This window comes from Carassius gibelio, chromosome B19, assembly GCF_023724105.1.
Source record: "Carassius gibelio isolate Cgi1373 ecotype wild population from Czech Republic chromosome B19, carGib1.2-hapl.c, whole genome shotgun sequence".
In the NCBI taxonomy this organism is placed as follows: domain Eukaryota; kingdom Metazoa; phylum Chordata; class Actinopteri; order Cypriniformes; family Cyprinidae; genus Carassius; species Carassius gibelio.
The window spans coordinates 20,464,330-20,492,265 of NC_068414.1; the positions used below are offsets into that span (position 1 = coordinate 20,464,330).

General features: G+C 36.4%; 1 protein-coding gene across 1 annotated transcript in view; it reads left to right on the plus strand.

Moving 5' to 3' along the window:
- The first annotated feature begins 20 nt into the window (after window positions 1-20).
- si:ch211-250g4.3 (nuclear anchorage protein 1) overlaps window positions 21-27,936 on the plus strand; it is a 61,881-nt gene continuing 33,965 nt past the window's right edge. The window contains exons 1-8 of the mRNA XM_052585195.1: window positions 21-98; window positions 684-743; window positions 841-1,089; window positions 9,539-13,758; window positions 14,161-19,812; window positions 21,202-22,578; window positions 23,968-25,356; window positions 26,179-27,567. Coding sequence (XP_052441155.1) covers window positions 722-743; window positions 841-1,089; window positions 9,539-13,758; window positions 14,161-19,812; window positions 21,202-22,578; window positions 23,968-25,356; window positions 26,179-27,567 — 14,298 coding nt within the window. The 5' untranslated portion in view covers window positions 21-98; window positions 684-721. The remainder of the gene's footprint in view (window positions 99-683; window positions 744-840; window positions 1,090-9,538; window positions 13,759-14,160; window positions 19,813-21,201; window positions 22,579-23,967; window positions 25,357-26,178; window positions 27,568-27,936) is intronic.

Here is a 27,936-nt window from a genome sequence, read left to right on the forward strand (position 1 = left end):
ATGTTTAAAGTCACCTTCACCATTACTACAGCAATATGCCTCCATCATCAGACCACAACTTTTTACAGATCTCATTCAATCCAGAAATAACACAAAAGGTAAGAATCTTTTTAAAAATGTTATCAAATAAGACCAGTTCCTTAAGTCACATCTTAGCTATATATATATATATATATATATATATATATATATATATATATATATATATATATATATATATATATATATATATATATATATATATAGAAACAATTTTCACTCAGAAATGGCTAGTTATGGCCATATTTCACAAACAATGATAAGGACATGGAATCATATTAAATGTGAAATTTTAAGAAACTGAAATAGTATTTTCTAGTAAATTTAATAATCATTTTATTTTCTATAAAAATTTACTTATAACTGTTTTACTTATAATTAGGTTTAATGATAAAACATTTGTCAAGAAAACAATGCATGTCTATAAAAAATGCAGCAGTCCCATTTCTGCCTACTTAATACTGATGTTTAAAAATGATCTGGATTGAATGTTTATCTTACTCTATCGTTTTTCTCTATTTCACAATAAATTTCACAGTTAAATCTTTTGAAAACAGTATAACACTCAAATAACGTCACCTTTACATTTCTGTACACTTTAACCTTTATTTTTAATGATATTCTACTATTTTTTAATACTGTAGTACACAATGGAATTAATTTCTTAAGCAAGCAAGCAGCCATGGCAGAATCCAGAGATTACGGTAAAGTTCACTGCACTACTTAGTTTCATCTAAATTTAATTTTGATTGCGTCATATATTGTTTATTAATGCAGTGCAAATGTTCTCCTTCCCAACAGTTGGAGACTTCCTGACAGAATTCAAGGAGCAGATAATTACAAGTGCGACTCGGGTCAGTGACATTGCTGAGGCTGTTGTCTCCCAAAGTCTGATACATGAAGCAGCAGCTCAACAAGTGCAGGCTGCTCCAACCCAGCAGGAAGCAATGCGGCTCCTATTTGAGGCTTTGGAAAGAGAGCCACCCCTAAACAGAGTGTCCTTCCATCTCATACTGAGAATGACAGAGCCTGAACTGATTCAAGAACTAGGTTAGAAAATAAAATTAATTTTAGTTAAAGCCAATAGTGGATCTGGATCAAAACTGGATTTGTCCAGTTTTTGAACTCTTATCACTAAGTTAATTCAGTCATGGCCATTACTAACATGGAACTACAAACTTACTGAGTTGTGTGTGTTTGTGTGTGTGTGTGTGTGTATTGCATAACTTTGCATTAATATTTATTAATAATAATAATAATAATTTGTTTAGTTATCTCTCTCTCTCTCTCTCTCTCTCTATATATATATATATATATATATATATTAGTGGTGGGCACGTTAACGCGAGACTCTTATCGGGCGATAAAAAAAAATATCTCCGTTAATCTATTCTCAAAGTTGGGTTGGGAGCTGGGTCTATACTAAGCGAGCTATGATGGCTTTCACCTTGATATTTTATATAACTGACTGGTTGAGGCCAGCCTAACGGACAGCGACACTGAACCGAGCTCTCTTCTGCGAAGTTCTCCTCAAAGTCACTCCTGAACCGGAACGAACAAATACAAATCGCAGTTTGAAACAAACAAGATGTGAGAGAGCCCGATTCAGTACTCGTGGTGTTCTGGTGTTCAGGGCTCACGCAGAGAAAGGCGTCTCGAGACTCTAAAAATAAGCGTTTTCAAGTGTTTTGATCAAAACACTTGAACATCAAATTTGCTTATTTTTGGTCTTGTGCCGACAAATACATACGAAATATGTCAAAATATCCACCTTGGAAATTATGCTCGAAAAAACCATCAGTTATTTCTTAAGTGAAAGTAAACAGTTGAGGAAAAAAATGGGATGTGTATTATATTGGATGGGTTCATCGTCTCTTAAAGTGACCGCGCCTAATTTAGCTACTGGCTGCTGTAATGTTAATCCTAGAAAATGAAAATGAAAATCACTCACTGCTCTTGTCTGAATTACTTTGTAGTTTTAACAGTCAAACCAAACATTATTCAGACACCAGATATATTTTTTGATATATATAGCAAAACTGTAATAATGTGAGAAATGTTGAAGGTGTCTGAATAAATGTAGGTTTCATTGTATATTTCATTTTTACATTGAAGACTATCCAGTGCTTTTTTACATTTAATTATTTAGTTTCTGTACCTTGACACCTACAAACTTGAAAAAACCTTAAACATTGTGTAAATAGCACAAATAAATAAAAATAAATGAACATACAAATTAGACAATTTCAAACAGGGCCCACTGGTACAACCTTCACTGGGTCCACGCTTGTGCAATTAGTTTACAGCTTTTTCAAGCAGTTTGTGATGAATTTTGGAAACAGGAGATGTACATTTCTAATGCACCATCTAGCTTGATAAACCCCTTCTCAAAGACTTACTATTTGTCAATTTTATTTGGGTAACACACATATTCTGAATGCCGTCGGCAGAATTCGAATGAGCCATTTTAATCTAGATTAATCTAGATTAATTTCAAGATCACAGTGAGATTAATCTAGATTAAAAAAATTAATCTATGCCCACCTCTAATATAAATACATTTACGTTTAGTCACTTAGCAAACACTTTTATTCAAAGCAACTAACAAATGAGGACAATGGAAGCAATCAAAATACAACAAAAGAGCAATGATATATATGTGCTATAACAAGTCTCATTTAGCTTAATCGCATTACACATACCAAGGGCTTTTAAATATCATTAATAAAAAGAAAACCGATAGAATACAAAAAGAATAGAGCAAGTTAATGTTAGAGGTCTTTTTTATATATATAAAATTGTATAAAAAATGAAAAGAAAATAGAATACTAAAAGATTATAAAGGTAGTTAGAATTTTTTTTTTTTAAAGAATAAAATTAGAATAGTGAGTGCTAAAGTTAGAGGTTCAAATAAAGATGGAAGAGATGGGTTTTAAGCCAATTCTTGAAGGTGGCTAAGGACTCAGCTGCTCGTTTTGAGTTGGGCAGATCATTCCACCAGGAGTGAACATTTAATTTAAGTCTGTAAAAGTGACTTTCTGCTTCTTTTGGGATGGCACAATCAAGTGACGTTCATTTGCAGAATGCAAGCTTCTAGAGGGCACATAAGTCTGAATTAAAAAAAAAAAAAAATGTAAATGGGTGCAGAGTCAGTGGTGGTTTTGTAGCCAAACATCAATACCTTGTATTTAATGTGAGCAGCTAGGTAGCCAGTGTAAATTGATGAAAAGAGGTGTTACATGTTTTCTTTTCGGCTCATTAAAAATTAATCTTGCTGCCATGTTCTGAATTAACCCATAGGTCTAAGGGTATTTTTGGGGCCTGGAGAAGTTTTGTCATGCCCTGACATTTGTGCTTTTTTCAGTTGCTTATAAACATCTAAAAGGCTTAAGTCTAATATCACTGTAATCAGCAGCAGCAAAAAAAAAAAAAAAAAAAAAAAACACTGGGCTATAATAATCTGTGAGCAGCATGTATGTACATTTGATTGTGTTTCTGAGAAAAAAAATAAAAAATTATGCCTGGTTAGTGAAAAACTAAAAATGTTAAATCACTTGAATAAGGCCATAAAACACATACAGAACATTGGTTCTCTGGACTTTTGAGAACTGGAGCTTGTAGCCTAGAATTTTCTTTCTAAATTATGTGAAAAACATCTTGTTTACTCACTCACAGAAAACAATATATTGATTTAAATTTTTAATTGAAATTCATGAATATCATTGTGATTTACCCCTGAGAAGACAGAGGCCCGCATAATGAGCTGCATAATGAGCCTTTCAGTCAGGTGTGTGATAGGAAGAGTTACAAGAGGACAAAATAAATGTATATATTTTTATGTTTGTAGTATATTTAGAATATATTTAATTATCCCACAACATAATTTAAAGAGTTACTAAACCCTAAACCAACTTTTTTTAGTTAATGATCCGTAAGAATGGGGCTTTATTTTAGTTCATTGATTTGAGTAACTTTTTTGACATTTGAGTATAAAGTGTTTTAATTTTACAATATTTGGTGTAAAAAAAAACGTATGAGTGCTGCCCTCTTCAGGTTGAACGGTTTCTTATTGGATTTTGCGGTGGCAAGTGATGTCAGCGGTGGCGGGTGACATAAGCAGTTTCCAGCTCCCCACGCCCCTTGGTACGAGCTACCACGCCATTGGCAGTATAAAACCATCTTGTTCCAGCAAAATTACTGTGAGTCAGGAGCTGGAATTGCGAGTATTGAAAACGACCAGGATCGACTATTATATTATAGCATCTATTTAGCATAGCATTTATATAGTTATTTAGATGATTTTGAGTAGCCTATGTAGTTAATTAGCATAGTTATTAGTGTAACGTTAGTATTGTTAGAAGCATAGTTAGTTAGTAGCATAGTATTGCATCAGTTAGGATAGCTTCAAGTTGGCGTAGATTTATCTGTGTATAGTACAGTGGTCAGGATGGTACGTAGGGGTAGTGTGGCTGGTTGCGACAGCACTGCTGGACTGCATTGTTTTCCAGCAGACTTTAAAATTAGGAGCCAGTGGTTGCATGCACTTGGCCTAGAAGACCTCGAGTTCCGAGCTGGAGTGTGCAAAAAAAACTGCATTTTACGTGGAGTTGCTTCTCCAACGCAATGGAGGTGGAAATGGGCTTGTCCACACAGTGCTGAAAAGCGATGCAGTGTGGGAGTTAAGACCGCAGTTTGAGCCAGCGCCTCGAATTGATATGGCTCAGGCCACAGACACTTCGACATCCTCCACTTCAGGTGAAGGTGGGGGAGAAAAGTCCTCTACTTCAAATGAACACTCTGTTGCAAAGCTACTTGCGTTACTACAGTCACTCTCCATTTTAGCTACTCTGACAACAGCTGTCAATTAATCCGTCATTGTGGGTCTCAGGTTCACGCCCCACCCACTCAGCACAGGCCTCGGTTTATCGATCCCCCCTATCTCCGCTGTGCTCTGCCCACTTTTCAGAATTTTTCAAATATTGCCAGTGGGTGGAGTCAGGCTCTGACCAGGGGTTTAGTTACCCTTTAATATTCACTTGCTAGTGCAGTTAAACAGTTTATTAGGAACAATCAAAGCTGACTTTCAAAGCTGAATTTTTTGCATCATTACTCCAGTCAATCCTTCAGAAATCCTTTTAACAATCTGATTTTCTACAAAAATAAATAAATAAATAAATAAATAAATCTATTATTGTTATTATTATAAATGTTGAAAAGAGCTGAGAATATTTTTTTCAGGTTTTTTGGGGGGATAAATTGAAAGAACAGCCTTGTTTGTTACGTTTGTTACATTTACATTTATTTGTTACATATATATTTTTTTACATCAAGCTTTTGAATGGTGTAGTATATATGTCACGACCGGTGATACAAGGATTCACGGAGAGAGAACCGATTGCGAGTACGTCTTTAATAAGGGTTAATCCACAGAGAATAAACATTCCAGGCATAAGTCGAAAACCAAAACATCAATCCAAACATAAATCAAAACATGAACACAAGGCAAGGGGACGAACTGACGGACATGAATTAAACAAAGACTCTGTGACACATACTAAGACAGACCGGGTTAAATACACAAGGAGAGACAAACGCTAATGGGAATTAGACAGTGTTTAATGATTGGTAACTAGTGACAGCTGGGTGCAATAATTAAGCAGAGAACGTGAGGCATGTGATTCATAAAGTGACAGACACCGTGGGGAAGGAGGACATCTAGTGTATTTCCAGGGAACACAACCCAGACACTGACAATATATTGTTTTTGAAACTTCATAATGTTTCACTTGATTATACATTTAGTTTGGAAAACGTCTAACTAGTCAAATGTTTACACGTTATGTGAAAACTAGTACATGTTTATAAATAAATAAAGAGACTTACCCATGTTTATGATCTAAAAATGAATAAAGCGCTTCATTCTTATTTTATTTTTTTGAGTAAATCTCAAATCCTGAGGTAATCCACATCACATATTTTTGGGGTGAATTATGTCTTATTCCTCTCATCGCGAAGCAAACAGTTAAATACAATAAAAAACTTGAACAGTCTCGCTGCGTTGTTTTCTATTGTATGGGCGTATTCAAGCTGCACGCTTCAGTGAAACATTATAATCTCAAAAGTGAGTTCAGCGCGTGGGTGAGGTCGCATTAGATATAATGAAGGGAGATGTGAAAAACTGACATTGCGTTGTTTTCATATGGATTACTTTATCACAGAATATTTGTTTTTGGCAGCACTTGTTTAGTTTAAAAGAAGGCATGTCAAACTTTCTATAGATATATATCTCATGTCTCTTCGTTGAGTATTCACTGAGTTACAGTTCATTTTAATGATGCATTTGTAAATGAAGATCAACCCAGACAAATGCTGCAGATATCACACCTTGTTTGTTATCTTTATTTTATATAGTTTTGTTGTTATTATGTCTGTATACAAAAAAAGTAGACTCTTTACAGATTCAATTGATGTATTGCTCTTATCTATACGATCAAAACTGACAGTGTAGGTTAAGTTCTTTTTGGGGTTATCAGGCGAAAATGCCTCATAACGCGTACAAGTGTTAATAGACTCCAAAGGGTTAAATATAAAGGTTTGATAGAACTGGCTGGAAGACCTGCCAAGAGAGCATTGCAATAGTCCAGCCTGGAGAGAACAAGAGCTTGAACAAGGAGTTGTGCAGCATGTTCCGAAAGAAAGGGCCTGATCTTCTTGATGTTAAATAAAGCAAACCTGCAGGACCGGACAGTTTTAGCAATGTGGTCTGAGAAAGTCAGCTGATCATCAGTCATAACTCCAAGGTTTCTGGCTGTTTTTGAAGGAATTATGGTTGATGTGCCTAACTTGATGGAGAAATTTTGATGAAACGATGGGTTTGCAGGAACTACTTGGCAAGGTTGAGTTCAAGGTGATGGTCCTTCATCCAGCAAGAAATGTCTGTTAGACAAGCTGAGATGCGAGTAGCTACCGTTGGATCATTAGGATGGAATGAGAGGTAGAGTTGAGTGTCATCAGCATAGTAGTGGTAAGAAAAGCCATGTTTCTGAATGACAAAACCTATGCCATGTCAACAGAGAAGAGAAGTGGTCCAAGACCTGAGCCCTGAGGCACCCCAGTAGTTAGATGTTGTGACTTGGACACCTCACCCTTCCAAGATACTTTGAAGGACCTATCTGATAGGTAAGACTCACACCACTGGAGTGCGGTTCCTGAGATGCCTTTTGCCAGGAGGGTTGATAGGAGGATCTGGTGGTTAACCATGTCAAAAATAGTGGACAGATCAAGCAGGATAAGTATCGAAGATTTGGATTCTGCTCTTGCCAGTCTTAGGGCTTCAACAACTGAGAGCAAGGCAGTCTCAGTTGAATGTCCACTTCAGAAGCCAGATTGGCTGCTGTTCTGTGTGAGAAATGCAGAGACTTGGTTGAACACAGCTCGTTCAAGTGATTTTTGCAATGAGAGGAAGAAGGGAAACTGGTATGTAGTTCTTTAAAAGAGATGAGTTGAGGGTGGGTTTCTTAAGTAGTGGAGTTATATGAGCCTGTCTAAATGATGAGGGAAAAACACCAGTGTGGAGGGATGTGTTAATGATGTGAGTGAGTGCAGGTACAACTGCAGGAGAAATGGCTTGAAGGAGATTTGATGGAATAGGATCAAGCGGACAAGTAGTGGGATGATTAGAAAGGATGAGTTAAGAGACTTCTGCCTCAGAGAGTGAAGAGAATGATGTGAATGAGTGTATGTTTGCTTTTGATATGAGCTTGACGAATTGTGGTGTGGAAAACTGTGCATTGATGGTTTTAATTTTATTGATGAAAAACGTGGCAGAGTCATCAGCTATTAGAAATGAAGCAGGAGGGGGAGGAGGAGGACAAAGGAGTGAGGATTTTTTTTTTAAAAAGCATGCAAGCATTAAATGAATTGTTAATTTTGATATGGTAGTATGTAATTTTTCCAGTGGAGACATTAGCAGAGAAGGAAGAGAGGAGTGACTGATACACATTAAGGTCAGTTGTAGTGTTGTCAAAAAACCCGGTACTTCGGTACAAAGTCTGTACTAAAATTTTTTAAATGTGACGGTACCTGGTTTCTTTAAGTACCGGTAGTACCAAGGTCCCATTCAAACCCGGTTCAGCGCTATGATTTCCGCGAAGCAGAAAACGAGGACGGAATCTCAAAATCCAGTCATGAAAATGAAACTTACATGTTAATATGGACAGTCATGGAATTTGTCAAAGTTAGCATAAATTAATCAAATCAAATCAAATGTCCATATGGACCAGTATTTGTTAAGCTGCAAAAGTTGTTTGAAATATGAATCCGTGTTCTGCACGTCTCTGTGTGAATTAATGAATGGCAGAGACGTGCGGGTTTGTTTACTACATAGACTGAACTGCATGATGCTTGCATTAATTTCAGCATCTGAGCTTCAGAGTTTTCTCTTTCCATCAAGCGATCTGAACTTTTCAGATCATCTCAATGGACGCACAGTGCACCTGTATTTGATGCTCTGTAAACTCTTTGTGAAGGTGCACGACTCACCGTCGCTTAACTGATAGCGCTGTTTCTCACACATGCAAAGAGAGAGAGAGAGTCTTACCACGCTGAATCGACACGCTACATGTAAACTATTCTTTGCTGTCTTCTCCTGTCAAAATAATGGAGTTCATTTAGAATTATTCAACTTTTTCGAACAAGCAGAAGATGCCGGTGTCTCCAGTAGGGGGCGGAGCTAACGTGCAAATGGCAATTTCATTGGCTGACGCTCAACTATTACCATCCCTGTTTTGATTTCAGCAAATCAGTACGACCAAACCCAGACAAAGTGATTAATATTCATGAACCCAGCAGCTCATCAATTCATAGTGCATTGTATATACATTAGTATGATAGTAGAATTAGTAGTAATATTATCTTTTAATAATAATTAATATGATCTATAACTATTTTTTTTACAGAAACCCTAAATGACCGAAAATATCTTAAGCATCACCACCAGTCATAAGTTCAGTTAAAATGACAAATATGCATTCATTAGGCCTAAAAGTTACTTTTTACATAAAGGCATTGTGCTAGAAATATTACTATTATTTAGTAAAATGTATGTGATACTGCTACTATTGTTGAAAAAAATTATAAAACTTTATTTTTTAAAGAAATAAATCACAATATTTTTTCCATGTTTTAATTTTAATAGCAAATTCCCTTTATTTACCAAAAATAAAATGTGTTTAAATTTCATAAATTAAAAGACAAATTAAATTTGGGTGAAACAAAAAAGATGCTAACAGTTTAGGGGAAGGAACTGAAGATGAAACCATTGCAGATAGCCGGGAGGGTGTGAGTGAGCGTAGGTTACCTGTATATCTATCTATCTATCTATCTATCTATCTATCTATCTATCTATCTATCTATCTATCTATCTATATATATATATATATATATATATATATATATATATATATAATTTTTTTTTTTTTTTTTTTTTTTTTTTTTGCAGAGTGGAGACAACGCAACAGCAAGCAAACGCAAACAGAGAGAATCAGTCCACCCAGTTCTCCTAGAGAAAAAAGAAGACAGGATGACAGAAATGGACATTCAAGTGACATCCAGAAAAGAAAAGACTCTCTAAAAAGGCGTAGGCTTGAAACAATGCGTGCCATTGAGCAGATCGAGAAACTCTGGGAAGGAACTCAGCAAGAAAGAACTGAGATAGACAACATGAGACAGCGGATTCAGCGACAGCAAGATGAGATAGTCAGGATGACCACAGAGAAAAGACAACTTGAAAGAACTATTGCTCACATGAAAGCTGAGATGGACCACATCTGTGAAAGAATGGATCGTAATAAAGAAGAGGTAAATAGAGAGAGGGAGAGGATTGAACAAATGAGATCTGATCTCCAAACTGAGCAAACCACACTGGAGCAAAAGCATGATGAAATCTTGAGAGAGAGACAGAACTTGGAGATGATCAGATATGAGACTCTGAGACAGAAGGAGGAGCTGGAGAGCAACCGTGAAAGCACAAAGTATGAGATGGAACGGATGGAACAAATGAAAAGTGCCATACAAGTTCAGATCAATGAGATAGAGATGAAGATTGAAGAAACACAGAAAGCAAAGTGTCAGATGGAGCAGATGAAAGCTGAAATAGAGGAGGAGAAAAGCGAGTTGGAGAGAAAAAAGTATGACATCAAGAGGCAAAGAGACCAATTTGAGCAGATTAAAGTTGACATACAGCAAGTAAAGATGGAAATGGAGCAAAGGTGGCATGAAACAGAGAAAGAAGGGTTGGAACAGAGAGCTATAATCCAAAGAGAGAAAGATGAGCTGAAATACCTGCAAGACGAGATTCAAAGAACAAGAGAAGAGGTTGAAAGAAACAGAGAGCTTTCAAAACAAGAGAATGAGAGAATAAACCAGCTGAGAGCTCAAGCGCTTACAGAAAACAACCTCATTGAAAAGAAATGGCAAGATATCTTAAAAAAAGAAAAGGATCTGGAAGAGATGAAATATGAGATTGAGAGAGGTCGAGAGGAGTTGGTGATGAATGGTGAGCTGGTCAAAAAGGAATGGGAAAAGATCGGACAGGCTAAAATGGAAATACAAAATCACATGATATCTTTGGACGCCAGAGTTGAGGAAATAAAAAGAGAAACGGACAGGGTGAAATATATGAAAATAGAGATGCAGAAGGCCAAAGATATTCTAGAAAAACAGAAGGATGATGTACGAAAAGCTAAAGAAGATATGGAGAAGAAGAGGTATGAGATAGTGACAGAAGAGCTAGAGCACAGAGCTCGACTGCAGAGGGAGAGAGATGATCTGGAGAGTTTAAGAGTAGAGATACAAAGGGCTAACGATATGGAGAAAGCAAAGATACTGAAGGAGAAGGAAGACAGTTTTAAGATAAGAGAAGAAGCCAGACAAGAAAGAGAAATTATAGAATTAATCAAAACAGAGATCAAGGCTGAAAAAGACAGCTTGAACCGAAGACATGAGGAGATGCTGAGGGAGAGACAAGAGTTAGAGAGAATTAAACGTGAGACGGACAGAGCCAAAGAGGAGATTGAGAACAGCCAAGAAGTCACAATCCGGGAAAATGAAAAAATGGAAAAAATGAAGACTGAAATTCAGGGACAAATTGAAGATATTGAGAAGAAAATTGAGGAGATCCAAAAAACAAAAGAACAAATGGAGGAGACAAAGGCTGAGTTGGATGAAGAGCGGGAGGAGCTGGAACGAAAGAGAGAATTGGTGAGAAGAGAGACCGAACAATGCGAGTTCCTCAGAAGTGAAATCCTCAGGGTGAAGGAGGAAATGGAGAACAGGTGGCATGAAACAGAGAAAGAGGAAGTCGAACTTAGAGCGAAAACCCAGCATGAGCTGGAAAAACTGGAAAAATTAAGGGACGAGGTCCAAAGATCTCAGAAAAACATTGAGGAGAGCAGGATGGAGCTCTTGCAGTGGAAGGACAGTCTTGAAAAACTGAAGCTTCAGGCAGAGGATGACAACCTTGCCGCTATCAAACAGATGGATGAGGCTAAAGCAAAGAGAGAGGAGTTGACAAAAATGATAGAACAGATGGACAAAGAGCGAGAAGAGATTAATAACAACAGAGAAAAGGCTAAAGAAGAAGCAGATGAAATCAAAAGCATGAGGAATGAGCTACAAAGACAAAAGGCAGAAATAGAGAACAGGATTACAGTTGCTAAACGAGAAAAAGAGGAGGCAAACCATGCCAAACTTGCAGTCCAAGAGGCTGAGATGCTCTTAAAAAAGGAAAAGGAAGAGTCAGAAAAGAGACGGTATGAAACCATAACAGAGGCATTGGAGCAAAGAGATGAAATACACAAAAAAACAGAGGAGTTGGAACTAATAAACAAAGAGATACAAAGAGCTAGAGATGAGTTAGAAAGGTTGAGGCATTCTGAAAAAGAGAACCTGCAGAAAATGCTGGAGGATACACAGCAAGAGAAAGAATTTGTTAAGCAAATGAAAATAGCTGTGTTGAAGGACAAGGAAGATCAGGAAAAGCGTTTAGCTGATATGGACAAGGAGAGAGAGGAAATTAAACAGATAAGAGTTCAGGTCCTGAATGAGAAGAAAGATATAGAAAAACGAAGGTATGAAATTATGAGAAATGATGTAGAACAGAGTGCTCAAGTGCAGAGACAAAGAGAAGAACTTGAGAAGATCAAGACTCAGCTATTTCTGGACACAGAGACCATGATCAGAAGCAGAGAGTTAGCGCAACAAGACAAAGAGAAAGCTGAACAACTTATGAATGAGATCCAGGAACAAAGAGAGGAAGTGAATAAAAGGTTAGAGGAGACAAAACAACGAGAGGACACTTTGAGGAAGATGAGAGAGGACATGGAGCACGAGAGAGAAGATCTGGAGAAGATCCGTGTGGAAACACTAAGAGGGAAAGACACATATGAAGAGGTCAAGGATGAGATTAACAGGGTGAGAGCAGAGATAGAGAGGTTGTGGGATGAGGCTGAAAAGGGAGAGCCTGAGGAACGTGAGAGGATGAACCGGGAGAAGGAGGAGATGATGAGAAAGATGGAAGCTATGAAGAAGGAGATGGGTGAGATTGAAGACATGAAGATGGAGTTAACAAAACAGAAGGAGGACATCGACGTAAAGATGGAAAAGGCAAGGCTGGAAATGACTTATCTTGAAAAGATGAGGGCAGAGCTACAAAAACAGAAAGAAGATATTGAAATCCAGATGATGGAAACAAAGAGTGAGAGACACCAGATGGAACTGATGAGGACTGAGATCCTAAAACAAAAAGAGGACGTTGAAAGGAAAATGGAGCTAGCAAAAGCAGAGATGGACAAAATGCAGCATGTCAAAGAGGAAACACAAAGACAAAGAGAAGAGCTGGATGAAAGGATGCAGAAAACCAAACGAGAGATTGGAGAAATGGAGCTGATGAAGAGAGAAATGGAAGGGAAGAAGAAAGAACTTGACCAAAGGATGAAATTGACCATGAGGAAGAAGGATGAGATGGAACGACTGAGGATGGAGATACAAAGGGCAAAAGACGAGATGGAGCAGAAAAGAGTGGAGACGGAGAGGCAGAAATATGAAATGGAGCAAGTTAAAGCTGAAATCCAAAGAGCGAGAGAGGAGTTTGAACTAAGAATGGAGGAGAGAGATTTAGATGAAGAGAAAGGACAGATGAATCTCACGATAATCAACCTTATTCAACAGATTGAGGGGACGAGAGAAATGGTGCGGAAAGCAAAATTCCAGATTGAAAGCCGAATGGTAGGAAGTCAGATGGAGACAACAGACCAAGAGGAGATGAATGCTGAGATGCACAGGCTCATTTTGGAGATTGAACACATTCGGGAAATGCTGCGAGGTCTTAAGGCTGAGGTAGAACACAACAAGGAAACGATGAAGAGAGACAGGGATGAGATGAGGCTACTGAAGAATGAAGTTCAACGAAGGAGAAGAGAGATTGAATATAGAGAAGAAAGAATTATGAGAGAACGAGGTGAACTAGAACTCATGAGAAATATGATGCAGCGGCAAAGAGAAGAACTGGAGGAGAGGCTGGAGGAGATCATTAAAGAGAATGATATGGTGGAGCAGATGAGAGAAGATGTGAAAAATGCTTTTGAGGACATAGCACAGGCCAAAGAAGAGATAAAGAGACAGAAAGAACACATTGCTCTAGAAAAGACCAGTAAAGAAAAGGTAAGTCATAATTTACTTGCATTTAACAGATGCGTCATTATATTATCTGCTTTATCAATATTGTCGGCAGCAAATGGACTCTTAAAGTCAACATGAAGCATCCGTAACCTGTTTTGCAAGGATGCAACTTCTGTTAAACATTACAATCTTGAGTGAAACAACAGAAAAAGAATTAGACAAAAATTTGACAATGAATTATGTCACATTAAGTAAGCAAACAGGGTCAACATTTCTTGTTCTGTATAAAATGCTAAAAGGGCTTTAAACTGAATGTTCACTGAAGATTGTGAAAATTATATTGATCATGAACTGTGTTCAGAATAACTGTATATCATACATAGTATATCTAAAAACAAATATTGGGACAGAGATTCAAATGCAAACAAGAACCATTTATTTCAGGTTCTACCAGCCATGATTCCAACTGAGAGCCAGGAGTATGCAAAAACAGAAGAACCAGCTGCCATTAAAGTGAAAGACTATGTGAGTGATATACATAAAGAAAGACGAGAACTGGAACAATATAAAGAAATATTTTTAAAAGAGAAACAGGACCTAGAGAAAACAAAGGAGGATGTTCGAGGGGTAAAGACTGAAGCTGAAGAGAGGATGAAAAAATTACAAGAGAGGGAAACAGAGATGGAAAAGAAACGAGTGAGTCTACAAAACTGGGAAAGACTGGTGCAATCAGAAAGAGAAGAAAACCAGAGAGGTCTAGATATAATACGGAAAGAGAAGGAGCAGCTAGATCAAAGAAAACAAGAACTAGAGAATATGGAAGTAAATCTACAGAGAGAGAAATGTGAATTGGAAAAGGCAAGACTGACAGAGATTAAACTAGTTGATGTACAAGTTCAAACTGATGTGATGAAGGATGCAGGAAAATATCAGATGATCTTGACTATGGAAGAGCTGGATAAAGAGCGGCAAGCTCTGAAGAATTTCCAAGAAGAATTACTTGCACAAAAAAGTACAATTGAGAGACAACTGGCAGAAATAAAACTGAGCAAGGATGAATTTTCGCTCAAAGAAGCCGCACTGCAAACTGCAGCAAAAAACACAGCAGACATAGAGTTACAATTAGAGCTACGAAAACAGGAGCTAGAAAGAACAAAATATGAGCTGGAAAAGACAAAGCTAGAAATACAGAAAGGATGGGATGACCTGCAGGCTGAGATAACAGAAAGCAGAGAAAAAGAAGACATGATAAGAACAGAATTAGAAAATGTGAGAAATGTCCTAAATCACATCCAACAGGATACAGAAAAACAAAAGCAAACCATGGAGGCTGACCTAAAATACACTTTTGCTAGAGAACTAGAAGACATAGAAGGTCAGAGAAAAGGGATAGAGGATGAAAAGGGAATGTTACAGAACATGAAATATGAGCTGCAAAAAGAGTCTAGTGAAATCGAAAGGTTAAAACAGGATGTGCTGAAAGAAAGAGAGAATATGGAGAAATGGGCAGAGCAGCTTAAACAAGAGAGGGAGGAACTAGAAAAGAAAATGTGTAATCTGCAACAAATACAAGCAGAAATAGCCAGAGAAAATGAATATCTAGAGAACCTGAGAGAGGAGAATAAGCTGACACTGAAGGAGATCCAAAAGGAGAGAGACACTCTTGAGAAAATAAATGAACTAATTTTACACAAAAAAGATGATTTTGAGAATGAGAAGGAGGAAATAAAGCAAAAAGAAAATGAACTGCAGCAAATGCAGGCTGATCTCAACAGACAACAGAAAGACATGCAGGATATTCAGAATATAGTTCTAATGCAAAAAAGTCAACTTCAGAAAAGCCAAGATGAAATAGCCGAAAAGCTAAAACAGGCGGAATACATCAGGCAGTTCACACAAAATGAAAAAGACAATCTTGACAGAGAAAGGATGGTTATAATGGAACAGAAGCAGCAGATGGAAAGCAACTTGACAGATGCATTAAACAGAGAACTGGAAATTGTGGAGCTTTTGAAAAAAGAGGTACTAAATCAGAAACAACTTATTGAGGACTGCAGAATAGATTTAATGAGGGATAAAGAAGATCTGGAGAGGAAGAAAATAAATTTGGGCAGTCAGGAAGAGGAGATAAAATTACAAAGACAAAGTTTAGCAGAAGAGAAAAGCAAGTTGCAACACACTGAATCTGTGCTGCAACGAGTAGCCGAAGATACCGAGAAGCTACGACAAGATGCACTAGCTGAAAGACAGAAACTTAAAAACACTGCTGCGCAACTTCAGAAAGAGAGAGATGACATTGTGAGCCTTGCAGAAGAGACAAAAAGAAAGAGAGAGGACCTGGATAAAATGCAAGCTGATTTAGAAAAGCAGGAGAAATCATTACAGATATTGAAGAGCATAAAGGCTGATCTGCAAAAAGAAGCCAGTGTCATTGAAAATTTAAGACAAGCTGTTCAAAATGACATACAAAATGTAAAAGATATGGAAGCCAAAATTCAAAAAGAAAGACAATACAGTGATAGTCTAGTTGAAGAGTTTGAAAAGAGGTCCAAAGCTCTGGATGAGGTGCGCATGGAGGTTGAAAAAGAAAAGCGATATGTTGAGTCTGAGAGAGATGTGCTAGAACAGGAAAAGTCTAAGCTCAGAGATCTAAAAGATGAAGTCGCTCAGCGAAAAGAACAGAACATTATTATACTGGCAGAGATAGAAAAGGAAAGAGACAATCTTGTCCAGCTGAGTGAAACCATCTCAAATCAGAGCTGCATTGTTGAAAGTGATAAAGAAAATTTAAGATGGAGAGAAAATGAACTGAAACAAAAAGAAGCAGAAATTGAAAACAAACAAAAACAAATAAATGAGTTGAAGAGCAGTTTAAGAAAGGAAAAGATGCAAGTTGAGCAGATGCAAGTTGACCAAGATCAACAATGGACAGTTGCACATGAAAAAATACAGTACGTTGCAAGAGATATTGGTGTGACAGATCTGGAGAAAGAGAGACAGGAAATTGAGAATTTGAGAGAAGAACTGAGGGTGAAATATGAAAATGTGGAGCTCCAAATGAGATATTTAACTGAGCAAAAAGAAGTATTTGAAAGCTGCATGAAATCACTAGAAATGGACAAGGAAGACATAGAGAAAAATAAAGCCAAACTGCACAAAGAATTTGAAAAATTTCAGTTTCAGAGGCAATCATTTGAGAAGGAGATACAGCAGGTGAGAGCTGACCTTCAGACAGAGGCTGACAATACTGACAGAATAAAGAAAGAGGTGGTAGCTGAAAAACAGAGTATAAAAGACATGGCAGCTCAAATTCAACATGAGGGAAATGACAGAAAAGAAGCTCTTGAGAGAATACGCCTTGAGCTAGAAAAACAAAAGCAAGACATTGAGACTGAAAAAAATATACTAGAAAACCAAAAGTTCGAAGTGGAGAAAAGCATAAGAGAGATAGCTAGAGCAAAAGATGATCTTGCTGACAAGAGAAAAATAAATGATATTGATCGGTCAGAGATGGAGAAGCAGAAAAATTCCCTTGAGCAGATCAAGATAAACATATCACAAGAGGAACATGGTATTAAAATAGTGAAGGAAAGTTTAAGACACCAAGAAAATAACCTGAAAATACGTACATCACAACTTCATGCACAACAGAAAGAAATAGAAGAGATTCAGGATGTTATCATGAAAGAAAAGAGTCAGCTTAATGAAAGACAGGCTGAAATGGAAAAGCAAAAGAGAGAGTTAGATTATGTGATGGACAGACTTGAAAAAGAGAGGGCTAATATAATGGAAGAAAGACAAAGAGTGAATGGCATTGCAGTAGAACTGAAGAGGGAAAGTGAAACAGTGGAGCTGATGAAACAAGAAGTTCTCCGTGAAAAAGAATCTATTGAAAACAGCAGGCAAATACTGAATAAAGATCTAGAAGATATACAAGAAAATAGAACCATCTTAGCTGAGGAGTTTGAGACCTTAAACTACCAGAAACAATTGACTGGTCAAGAAAAGCAAGAATTTGATAAGATGAAAAATGAGCTCCAACAAGAAAAGGCAATTATTGCTAAACTTAGGCAAGACATAGAAAATGGCAGGCAGAAGGCTGAGGAAGTGGCGATCAAACTCCAAAAAGAGAAGGAAGATATAGAGATTTCCTTTGCCAGGATAAGATCAGAGGAAGAAGATCTAAGAAAACAAAAACAAACAATTGAATCTGATAGAGACACTCTTAAAAAGCACAAGTCTGACCTAGAAAAAACTAAAGCAGAGATAGCCAGAGCCAAAGAAGATCTCGAAAACCAAATTGAATCACAAAAAAGACAAAATGAGGTAACGCTGGCAGAGATAGAGAGAGAGAAACACATTCTTGAGCAGTTAAAGATGAACGTATTACAACAGAGAGACGATTTAGAAAAGGACATCGAACAAACAAGATACAAACAAACAGAGCTACAACGTCTAAAAATGGAGATTCAGAAAGAGCAAAAAGTGATAGATGAGCAGAAGATGATGACTGCAACAGGGCAGAGTGGGCTGAAAGACATTAAAGCTCAGATAGATAAAGAGAAAAAAGAGACAGATGACACCAAAGAACAGATTATAAAGGAGAGAGATGATATTGAGAGAGAAAAGGCAGAATTAATGAATCAAAAACAACATATGGAGGTAAATTTGAGGCAAGAACTAAAAATGGAAAGTGAAAAGCTAGAGCTGAAAAAGGAGGAATTGACTGAAAAGGAAATGTTGGAAAATTATAGACAACTGCTGAAGAGAGACATGGAAGATCTGCGACAAAAACGAATTAATGTAGAAAGAGATTCAGAGAGTCTGAAACATGATAGAGAAGCTTTAGAGAATGAGAAGGAATTAATAAAACAGATCAAAACTGAACTGAAAAGAGAGACAGAAGAAATTGAGAAGATCAAACAACAAACACAACATGAAAGACAAAAGCTGGATGAAATGACAGCTCAACTCCAGAAAGAGAGGAAAGAAATCAATGATCTTACTGAGGAGACCAAAGGAAAAGGCACAGTCTTGGATGAAATGAACAAAGAAATTCAAGTGAAAATTAAAGAAATTCAATCTGATAGAGATATCATTGAGAAGGAAAAACATGAACTTGAGAAAATCAAAAGGGAACTTGCTATCGCAAAGGAGGATATTGAAAAAGAAAGAGAAAAGCAAGGAATCACACTAGAAGAGATACAGAAAGATAGAGAGAGTCTAGAGAAGATGAAGGAGACCATCACAAGACAAACACACGTTATGAAAAATCAAGAGGAACAACTGAGACAAAAACAAAATGAGCTTGAGCAAGTGAAAATTGAAATTCAGAATATGCAGAGAGAACTAGACAATGACAGAAACATTATAATAAAAGACAAAAGTCAGCTTGATCTGAGACAATCTGAGCTAGACAAACTACAGGGAGAAGTGAGTGACATTATGGAAAAAATGAGGAATGAGAGAAGCCAACTAGATAAAGATAAACATGAGATTGAAGAACAGAAACAGCAATTGAAGAAAGAAAAAGATGATGTAGACCAAAGCAGAGAATATCTGACTGAAGACTTAAAAATGATGACACTTCAGAAACAAGTGTTTGAAGATGAGAAGAACAAGTTAGAACAGATGAAGATTGATCTGCAAAGAGAAGCTGATGATATCAGAAAGCTCAAAGAAGAAACACAAAATGAGGAACAGAGTGTGAAAAAGATGGCCAGAGAACTTCAGAAGGAGAAAGAAGTTATTGTTAATCTTGCTGAAGATACAAAGAGAAAACATGAGATTCTGGATGAAATGAAAACTGAAAATGAGTCTTTAATGGCAGATCTACAAAGAGAGAAAAACAAACTTGAGCAAATGGGATTGAACATCTCCAAAGAAAATGATGATATTGAAAATGAGAAAGAGAAAATAAGACTCAGACAAGATGAGCTAGATCAACTACAAGCAGAGATTTATAAACAACAAAGTGAAATGAAAAAGGAAAATAACAACATTGAAAGTGTAAGAGCTGCAGTGATCAGAGAAAAACAGGACATGATGACTGAGCTGAGAAAGAAGTCTGAAGATGTTGAGATTCAGATGAATGAGGTAATGACCAAACAGGAAATGTTGGAAAATGATAGAAAACTGCTGAAGAGAGACATGGAAGATCTGCAACAAAAACTAGTTAATGTAGACAGAGACTCAGAGAGTCTGAAACATGATAGAGAAGCTTTGGAGAATGAGAAAGAGTTAATAAAACAGATCAAAACTGACCTACAAAGAGAGACAGAAGAGATTGACAAGATCAAACTACACACACAAGATGAGATGCAAAAACTGGAGGAAATAACAGCTCAACTCCAAAAAGAGAGAGAAGAAATCGACAATCTCATTGAGGAGACAAAAAGAAAAAACATGGTCTTGGATGAAATTAATACAGAAATTGAACTGAAATCTAAAGCCATTCAATCTGATAGAGACCAGCTTGAGAAGGAAAAACATGAACTTGAGAAAACCAAACATGAACTTGCTAAAATCAAAGAGGATCTTCAAAAGCAATTTGCTGAGCAAGCAGAAAAGAAAGAATTAATCCTGGCAGAGACACAGAAAGAGAGAGACACCCTAAAGGAGATGAATGAGACCATCACAAGACAAATACATGATATAAAAAATCAAGAGGAACAACTGAGACAAAAACAACATGAGCTTGAGCAAGTGAAAATTGAAATTCAGAATATGCAGAGAGAACTAGACAATGACAGAAACATTATAATAAAAGACAAAAGTCAGCTTGATCTGAGACAATCTGAGCTAGATAAACTACAGGGAGAAGTGAGTGACATTATGGAAAAAATGAGGGATGAGAGAAGCCAACTAGATAAAGATAAACATGAGATTGAAGAACAGAAACAGCAATTGAAGAAAGAAAAAGATGATGTAGACCAAAGCAGAGAATATCTGGCTGAAGACTTAAAGATGATGACACTTCAGAAACAAGTGTTTGAAGATGAGAAGAACAAGTTAGAACAGATGAAGATTGATCTGCAAAGAGAAGCTGATGATATCAGAAAGCTCAAAGAAGAAACACAAAATGAGGAACAGAGTGTGAAAAAGATGGCCAAAGAACTTCAGAAGGAGAAAGAAGTTATTGCTAATCTTGCTGAAGATACAAAGAGAAAACATGAGATTCTGGATGAAATGAAAACTGCAAATGAGTCTTTAATGGCAGATCTACAAAAAGAGAAACACAGCCTTGAGCAAATGAGATTGAACATTTCCAAAGAAACTGATGATATTGAAAATGAGAGAGAGAGAATAAGACTCAGAAAAGATGAGCTAGATCAACTACAAACAGAGATTAATAGACAACAAAATGAAATGAAAAAGGAAAATAACAACATTGAAAGTGTAAGAGCTGCAGTGATCAGAGAAAAACAAGACATGATGACTGAGCTGAGAAAGAAGTCTGAAGATGTTGAGATTCAGATGAACGAGGTAATGACCAAACAGGAAATGTTGGAAAATGATAGAAAACTGCTGAAGAGAGACATGGAAGATCTGCAACAAAAACTAGTTAATGTAGACAGAGACTCAGAGAGTCTGAAACATGAGAGAGAAGCTTTGGAGAATGAGAAGGAATTAATAAAACAGATCAAAACTGACCTACAAAGAGAGACAGAAAAGATTGAGAAGATCAAACTACAAACACAAAATGAAAGACAAAAGCTGGATGAAATGACAGCTCAACTCAAGAAAGAGAGGAAAGAAATTAATGATCTTACTGAGGAGACCAAAGGAAAAGGCACAGTCTTGGATGAAATGAACAAAGAAATTCAAGTGAAAATTAAAGAAATTCAATCTGATAGAGATATCATTGAGAAGGAAAAACATGAACTTGAGAAAATCAAAAGGGAACTTGCTATCGCAAAGGAGGATATTGAAAAAGAAAGAGAAAAGCAAGGAATCACACTAGAAGAGATACGGAAAGATAGAGAGAGTCTAGAGAAGATGAAGGAGACCATCACAAGACAAACACACGTTACGAAAAATCAAGAGGAACAAATGAGACAAAAACAACATGAACTTCAAAAACTGAAAACTGAAATTCAAAATCAGAAACAGGAACTAGACAATGACAGAAACATTATAATAAAAGACAAAAGTCAGCTTGATTTGAGACAATGTGAGGTAGATAAACAACAGGGAGAAGTGACTGACATTATGGAAAAAATTAGGAATGAAAAAAGACAACTAGATAAAGATAAACATGACATTGAAGAACGCAAACAGCAATTGAAGAAAGAAAGAGATTATGTAGACAAAAGCAGGGAAGGTCTGAATGAAGACCTAAATATGATGACACTTCAGAAACAAGTGTTTGAAGATGAGAAGAACAAGTTAGAACAGATGAAGATTGATCTGCAAAGAGAAGCTGATGATATCAGAAAGCTCAAAGAAGAAACACAAAATGAGGAACAGAGTGTGAAAAAGATGGCCAAAGAACTTCAGAAGGAGAAAGAAGTTATTGTTAATCTAGCTGAAGATACAAAGAGAAAACATGAGATTCTGGATGAAATGAAAACTGAAAATGAGTCTTTAATGGCAAATCTACAAAAAGAGAAACACAGCCTTGAGCAAATGAGATTAAACATCTCCAAAGAAACTGATGATATTGAAAATGAGAAAGAGAAAATAAGACTCAGACAAGATGAGCTAGATCAACTACAAACAGAGATTCATAAACAACAAAATGAAATTATAAAGGGAAAGAACAACATTGAAAGTGAAAGAGCTGCAGTGATCAGAGAAAAACAGGACATGATGACTGAGCTGAGAAAGAAGTCTGAAGATGTTGAGATTCAGATGAATGAGGTAATGATCAAACAGGAAATGTTGGAAAATGATAGAAAACTGCTGAAGAGAAACATGGAAGATCTGCAACAAAAACTAGTTAATGTAGACAGAGACTCAGAGAGTCTGAAACATGATAGAGAAGCTTTGGAGAATGAAAAGGAATTAATAAAACAGATCAAAACTGACCTACAAAGAGAGACAGAAGAGATTGAAAAGATCAAACTACACACACAAGATGAGATACAAAAACTGGAGGAAATAACAGCTCAACTCCAGAAAGAGAAAGAAGAAATCGACAATCTCATTGAGGAGACAAAAAGAAAAGACATGGTCTTGGATGAAATTAATACAGAAATTGAACTGAAATCTAAAGTCATTCAATCTGATAGAGACCAGCTTGAGAAGGAAAAACATGAACTTGAGAAAACCAAACATGAACTTGCTAAAATCAAAGAGGATCTTCAAAAGCAATTTGCTGAGCAAGCAGAAAAGAAAGAATTAATCCTGGCAGAGACACAGAAAGAGAGAGACACCCTAAAGGAGATGAATGAGACCATCACAAGACAAATACATGATATAAAAAATCAAGAGGAACAACTGAGACAAAAACAACATGAACTTGAGCAAGTGAAAATTGAAATTCAGAATATGCAGAGAAAATTAGACAATGACAGAAACATTATAATAAAAGACAAAAGTCAGCTTGATCTGAGACAATCTGAGCTAGACAAACTACAGGTAGAAGTGAGTGACATTATGGAAAAAATGAGGAATGAGAGAAGCCAACTACATAAAGATAAACACGAGATTGAAGAACAAAAACAGCAATTGAAGAAAGAAAGAGATGATGTAGACCAAAGCAGAGAATACCTGACTGAAGACTTAAAGATGATGACACTTCAGAAACAAGTTTTTGAAGATGAGAAGAACAAGTTAGAACAGATGAAGATTGATCTGCAAAGAGAAGCTGATGATATCAGAAAGCTCAAAGAAGAAACACAAAATGAGGAACAGAGTTTGGAAAAGATGGCCAAAGAACTTCAGAAGGAGAAAGAAGTTATTGTTAATCTTGCTGAAGATACAAAGAGAAAACATGAGATTCTGGATGAAATGAAAACTGAAAATGAGTCTTTAATGGCAGATCTACAAAGAGAGAAAAACAAACTTGAGCAAATGAGATTGAACATCTCCAAAGAAAATGATGATATTGAAAATGAGAAAGAGAAAATAAGACTCAGACAAGATGAGCTAGATCAACTACAAGCAGAGATTTATGAACAACAAAGTGAAATGAAAAAGGAAAATAACAACATTGAAAGTGTAAGAGCTGCAGTGATCAGAGAAAAACAGGACATGATGACTGAGCTGAGAAAGAAGTCTGAAGATGTTGAGATTCAGATGAATGAGGTAATGACCAAACAGGAAATGTTGGAAAATGATAGAAAACTGCTGAAGAGAGACATGGAAGATCTGCAACAAAAACTAGTTAATGTAGACAGATACTCAGAGAGTCTGAAACATGATAGAGAAGCTTTAGAGAATGAGAAGGAGTTAATAAAACAGATCAAAACTGACCTACAAAGAGAGACAGAAGAGATTGACAAGATCAAACTACACACACAAGATGAGATGCAAAAACTGGAGGAAATAACAGCTCAACTCCAGAAAGAGAGAGAAGAAATCGACAATCTCATTGAGGAGACAAAAAGAAAAAACATGGTCTTGGATGAAATTAATACAGAAATTGAACTGAAATCTAAAGCCATTCAATCTGATAGAGACCAGCTTGAGAAGGAAAAACATGAACTTGAGAAAACCAAACATGAACTTGCTAAAATCAAAGAGGATCTTGAAAAGCAATTTGCTGAGCAAGCAGAAAAGAAAGAATTAATCCTGGCAGAGACACAGAAAGAGAGAGACACCCTAAAGGAGATGAATGAGACCATCACAAGACAAATACATGATATAAAAAATCAAGAGGAACAACTGAGACAAAAACAACATGAACTTGAGCAAGTGAAAATTGAAATTCAGAATATGCAGACAAAACTAGACAATGACAGAAACATTATAATAAAAGACAAAAGTCAGCTTGATCTGAGACAATCTGAGCTAGACAAACTACAGGGAGAATTGAGTGACATTATGGAAAAAATGAGGAATGAGAGAAGCCAACTAGATAAAGATAAACACGAGATTGAAGAACAGAAACAGCAATTGAAGAAAGAAAGAGATGATGTAGACCAAAGCAGAGAATATCTGACTGAAGACTTAAAGATGATGACACTTCAGAAACAAGTGTTTGAAGATGAGAAGAACAAGTTAGAACAGATGAAGATTGATCTGCAAAGAGAAGCTGATGATATCAGAAAGCTCAAAGAAGAAACACAAAATGAGGAACAGAGTTTGGAAAAGATGGCCAAAGAACTTCAGAAGGAGAAAGAAGTTATTGCTAATCTAGCTGAAGATACAAAGAGAAAACATGAGATTCTGGATGAAATGAAAACTGAAAATGAGTCTTTAATGGCAGATCTACAAAGAGAGAAAAACAAACTTGAGCAAATGAGATTGAACATCTCCAAGCAAACTGATGATATTGAAAATGAGAAAGAGAAAATAAGACTCAGACAAGATGAGCTAGATCAACTACAAGCAGAGATTTATAAACAACAAAATGAAATTATAAAGGGAAAGAACAACATTGAAAGTGAAAGAGCTGCAGTGATCAGAGAAAAACAGGACATGATGACTGAGCTGAGAAAGAAGTCTGAAGATGTTGAGATTCAGATGAATGAGGTAATGATCAAACAGGAAATGTTGGAAAATGATAGAAAACTGCTGAAGAGAGACATGGAAGATCTGCAACAAAAACTAGTTAATGTAGACAGAGACTCAGAGAGTCTGAAACATGATAGAGAAGCTTTGGAGAATGAGAAGGAGTTAATAAAACAGAACAAAACTGACCTACAAAGAGAGACAGAAGAGATTGAGAAGATCAAACTACAAACACAACAAGAGATTGAAGAACAGAAACAGCAATTGAAGAAAGAAAGAGATGAAGTAGACCAAAGAAGAGAATATCTGACTGAAGACCTAAAGATTATGACACTTCAGAGACAAGTGTTTGAAGATGAGAAGAACAAGTTAGAACAGATGAAGATTGATCTCCAAAAAGAAGCTGATGATATCAGAAAGCTCAAAGAAGAAACACAAAATGAGCAACAGACTGTGAAAAAGATGGCCAAAGAACTTCAGAAGGAGAAAGAAGTTATTGCTAATCTTGCTGAAGATACAAAGAGAAAACATGAGATTCTGGATGAAATGAAAACTGCAAATGAGTCTTTAATGGCAAATCTACAAAAAGAGAAACACAGTCTTGAACAAATGAGATTGAACATCTCCAAAGAAAATGATGATATTGAAAATGAGAAAGAGAAAATAAGACTCAGACAAGATGAGCTAGATCAACTACAAGCAGAGATTTATAAACAACAAAGTGAAATGAAAAAGGAAAATAACAACATTGAAAGTGTAAGAGCTGCAGTGATCAGAGAAAAACAGGACATGATGACTGAGCTGAGAAAGAAGTCTGAAGATATTGAGATTCGGATGGATGAGGTAATGATCAAACAGGAAATGTTGGAAAATGATAGAAAACTGCTGAAGAGAGACATGGAAGATCTGCAACAAAAACTAGTTAATGTAGACAGAGACTCAGAGAGTCTGAAACATGATAGAGAAGCTTTGGAGAATGAGAAAGAGTTAATAAAACAGATCAAAACTGACCTACAAAGAGAGACAGAAGAGATTGACAAGATCAAACTACACACACAAGATGAGATGCAAAAACTGGAGGAAATAACAGCTCAACTCCAGAAAGAGAGAGAAGAAATCGACAATCTCATTGAGGAGACAAAAAGAAAAAACATGGTCTTGGATGAAATTAATACAGAAATTGAACTGAAATCTAAAGCCATTCAATCTGATAGAGACCAGCTTGAGAAGGAAAAACATGAACTTGAGAAAACCAAACATGAACTTGCTAAAATCAAAGAGGATCTTCAAAAGCAATTTGCTGAGCAAGCAGAAAAGAAAGAATTAATCCTGGCAGAGACACAGAAAGAGAGAGACACCCTAAAGGAGATGAATGAGACCATCACAAGACAAATACATGATATAAAAAATCAAGAGGAACAACTGAGACAAAAACAACATGAGCTTGAGCAAGTGAAAATTGAAATTCAGAATATGCAGAGAGAACTAGACAATGACAGAAACATTATAATAAAAGACAAAAGTCAGCTTGATCTGAGACAATCTGAGCTAGACAAACTACAGGGAGAATTGAGTGACATTATGGAAAAAATGAGGAATGAGAGAAGCCAACTAGATAAAGATAAACACGAGATTGAAGAACAGAAACAGCAATTGAAGAAAGAAAGAGATGATGTAGACCAAAGCAGAGAATATCTGACTGAAGACTTAAAGATGATGACACTTCAGAAACAAGTGTTTGAAGATGAGAAGAACAAGTTAGAACAGATGAAGATTGATCTGCAAAGAGAAGCTGATGATATCAGAAAGCTCAAAGAAGAAACACAAAATGAGGAACAGAGTGTGAAAAAGATGGCCAAAGAACTTCAGAAGGAGAAAGAAGTTATTGCTAATCTTGCTGAAGATACAAAGAGAAAACATGAGATTCTGGATGAAATGAAAACTGAAAATGAGTCTTTAATGGCAGATCTACAAAGAGAGAAAAACAAACTTGAGCAAATGAGATTGAACATCTCCAAGCAATCTGATGATATTGAAAATGAGAAAGAAAAAATAAGACTCAGACAAGATGAGCTAGATCAACTACAAGCAGAGATTTATAAACAACAAAATTTAATTATAAAGGGAAAGAACAACATTGAAAGTGAAAGAGCTGCAGTGACCAGGGAAAAACAGGACATGATGACTGAGCTGAGAAAGAAGTCTGAAGATGTAGAGATTCAGATGAATGAGGTAATGATCAAACAGGAAATGTTGGAAAATGATAGAAAACTGCTGAAGAGAGACATGGAAGATCTGCAACAAAAACTAGTTAATGTAGACAGAGACTCAGAGAGTCTGAAACATGATAGAGAAGCTTTAGAGAATGAGAAGGAAGCAATAAAACAGATCAAAACTGACCTACAAAGAGAGACAGAAGAGATTGACAAGATCAAACTACACACACAAGATGAGATTGAAGAACAGAAACAGCAACTGAAGAAAGAAAGAGATGAAGTAGACCAAAGAAGAGAATATCTGACTGAAGACCTAAAGATTATGACACTTCAGAGACAAGTGTTTGAAGATGAGAAGAACAAGTTAGAACAGATGAAGATTGAT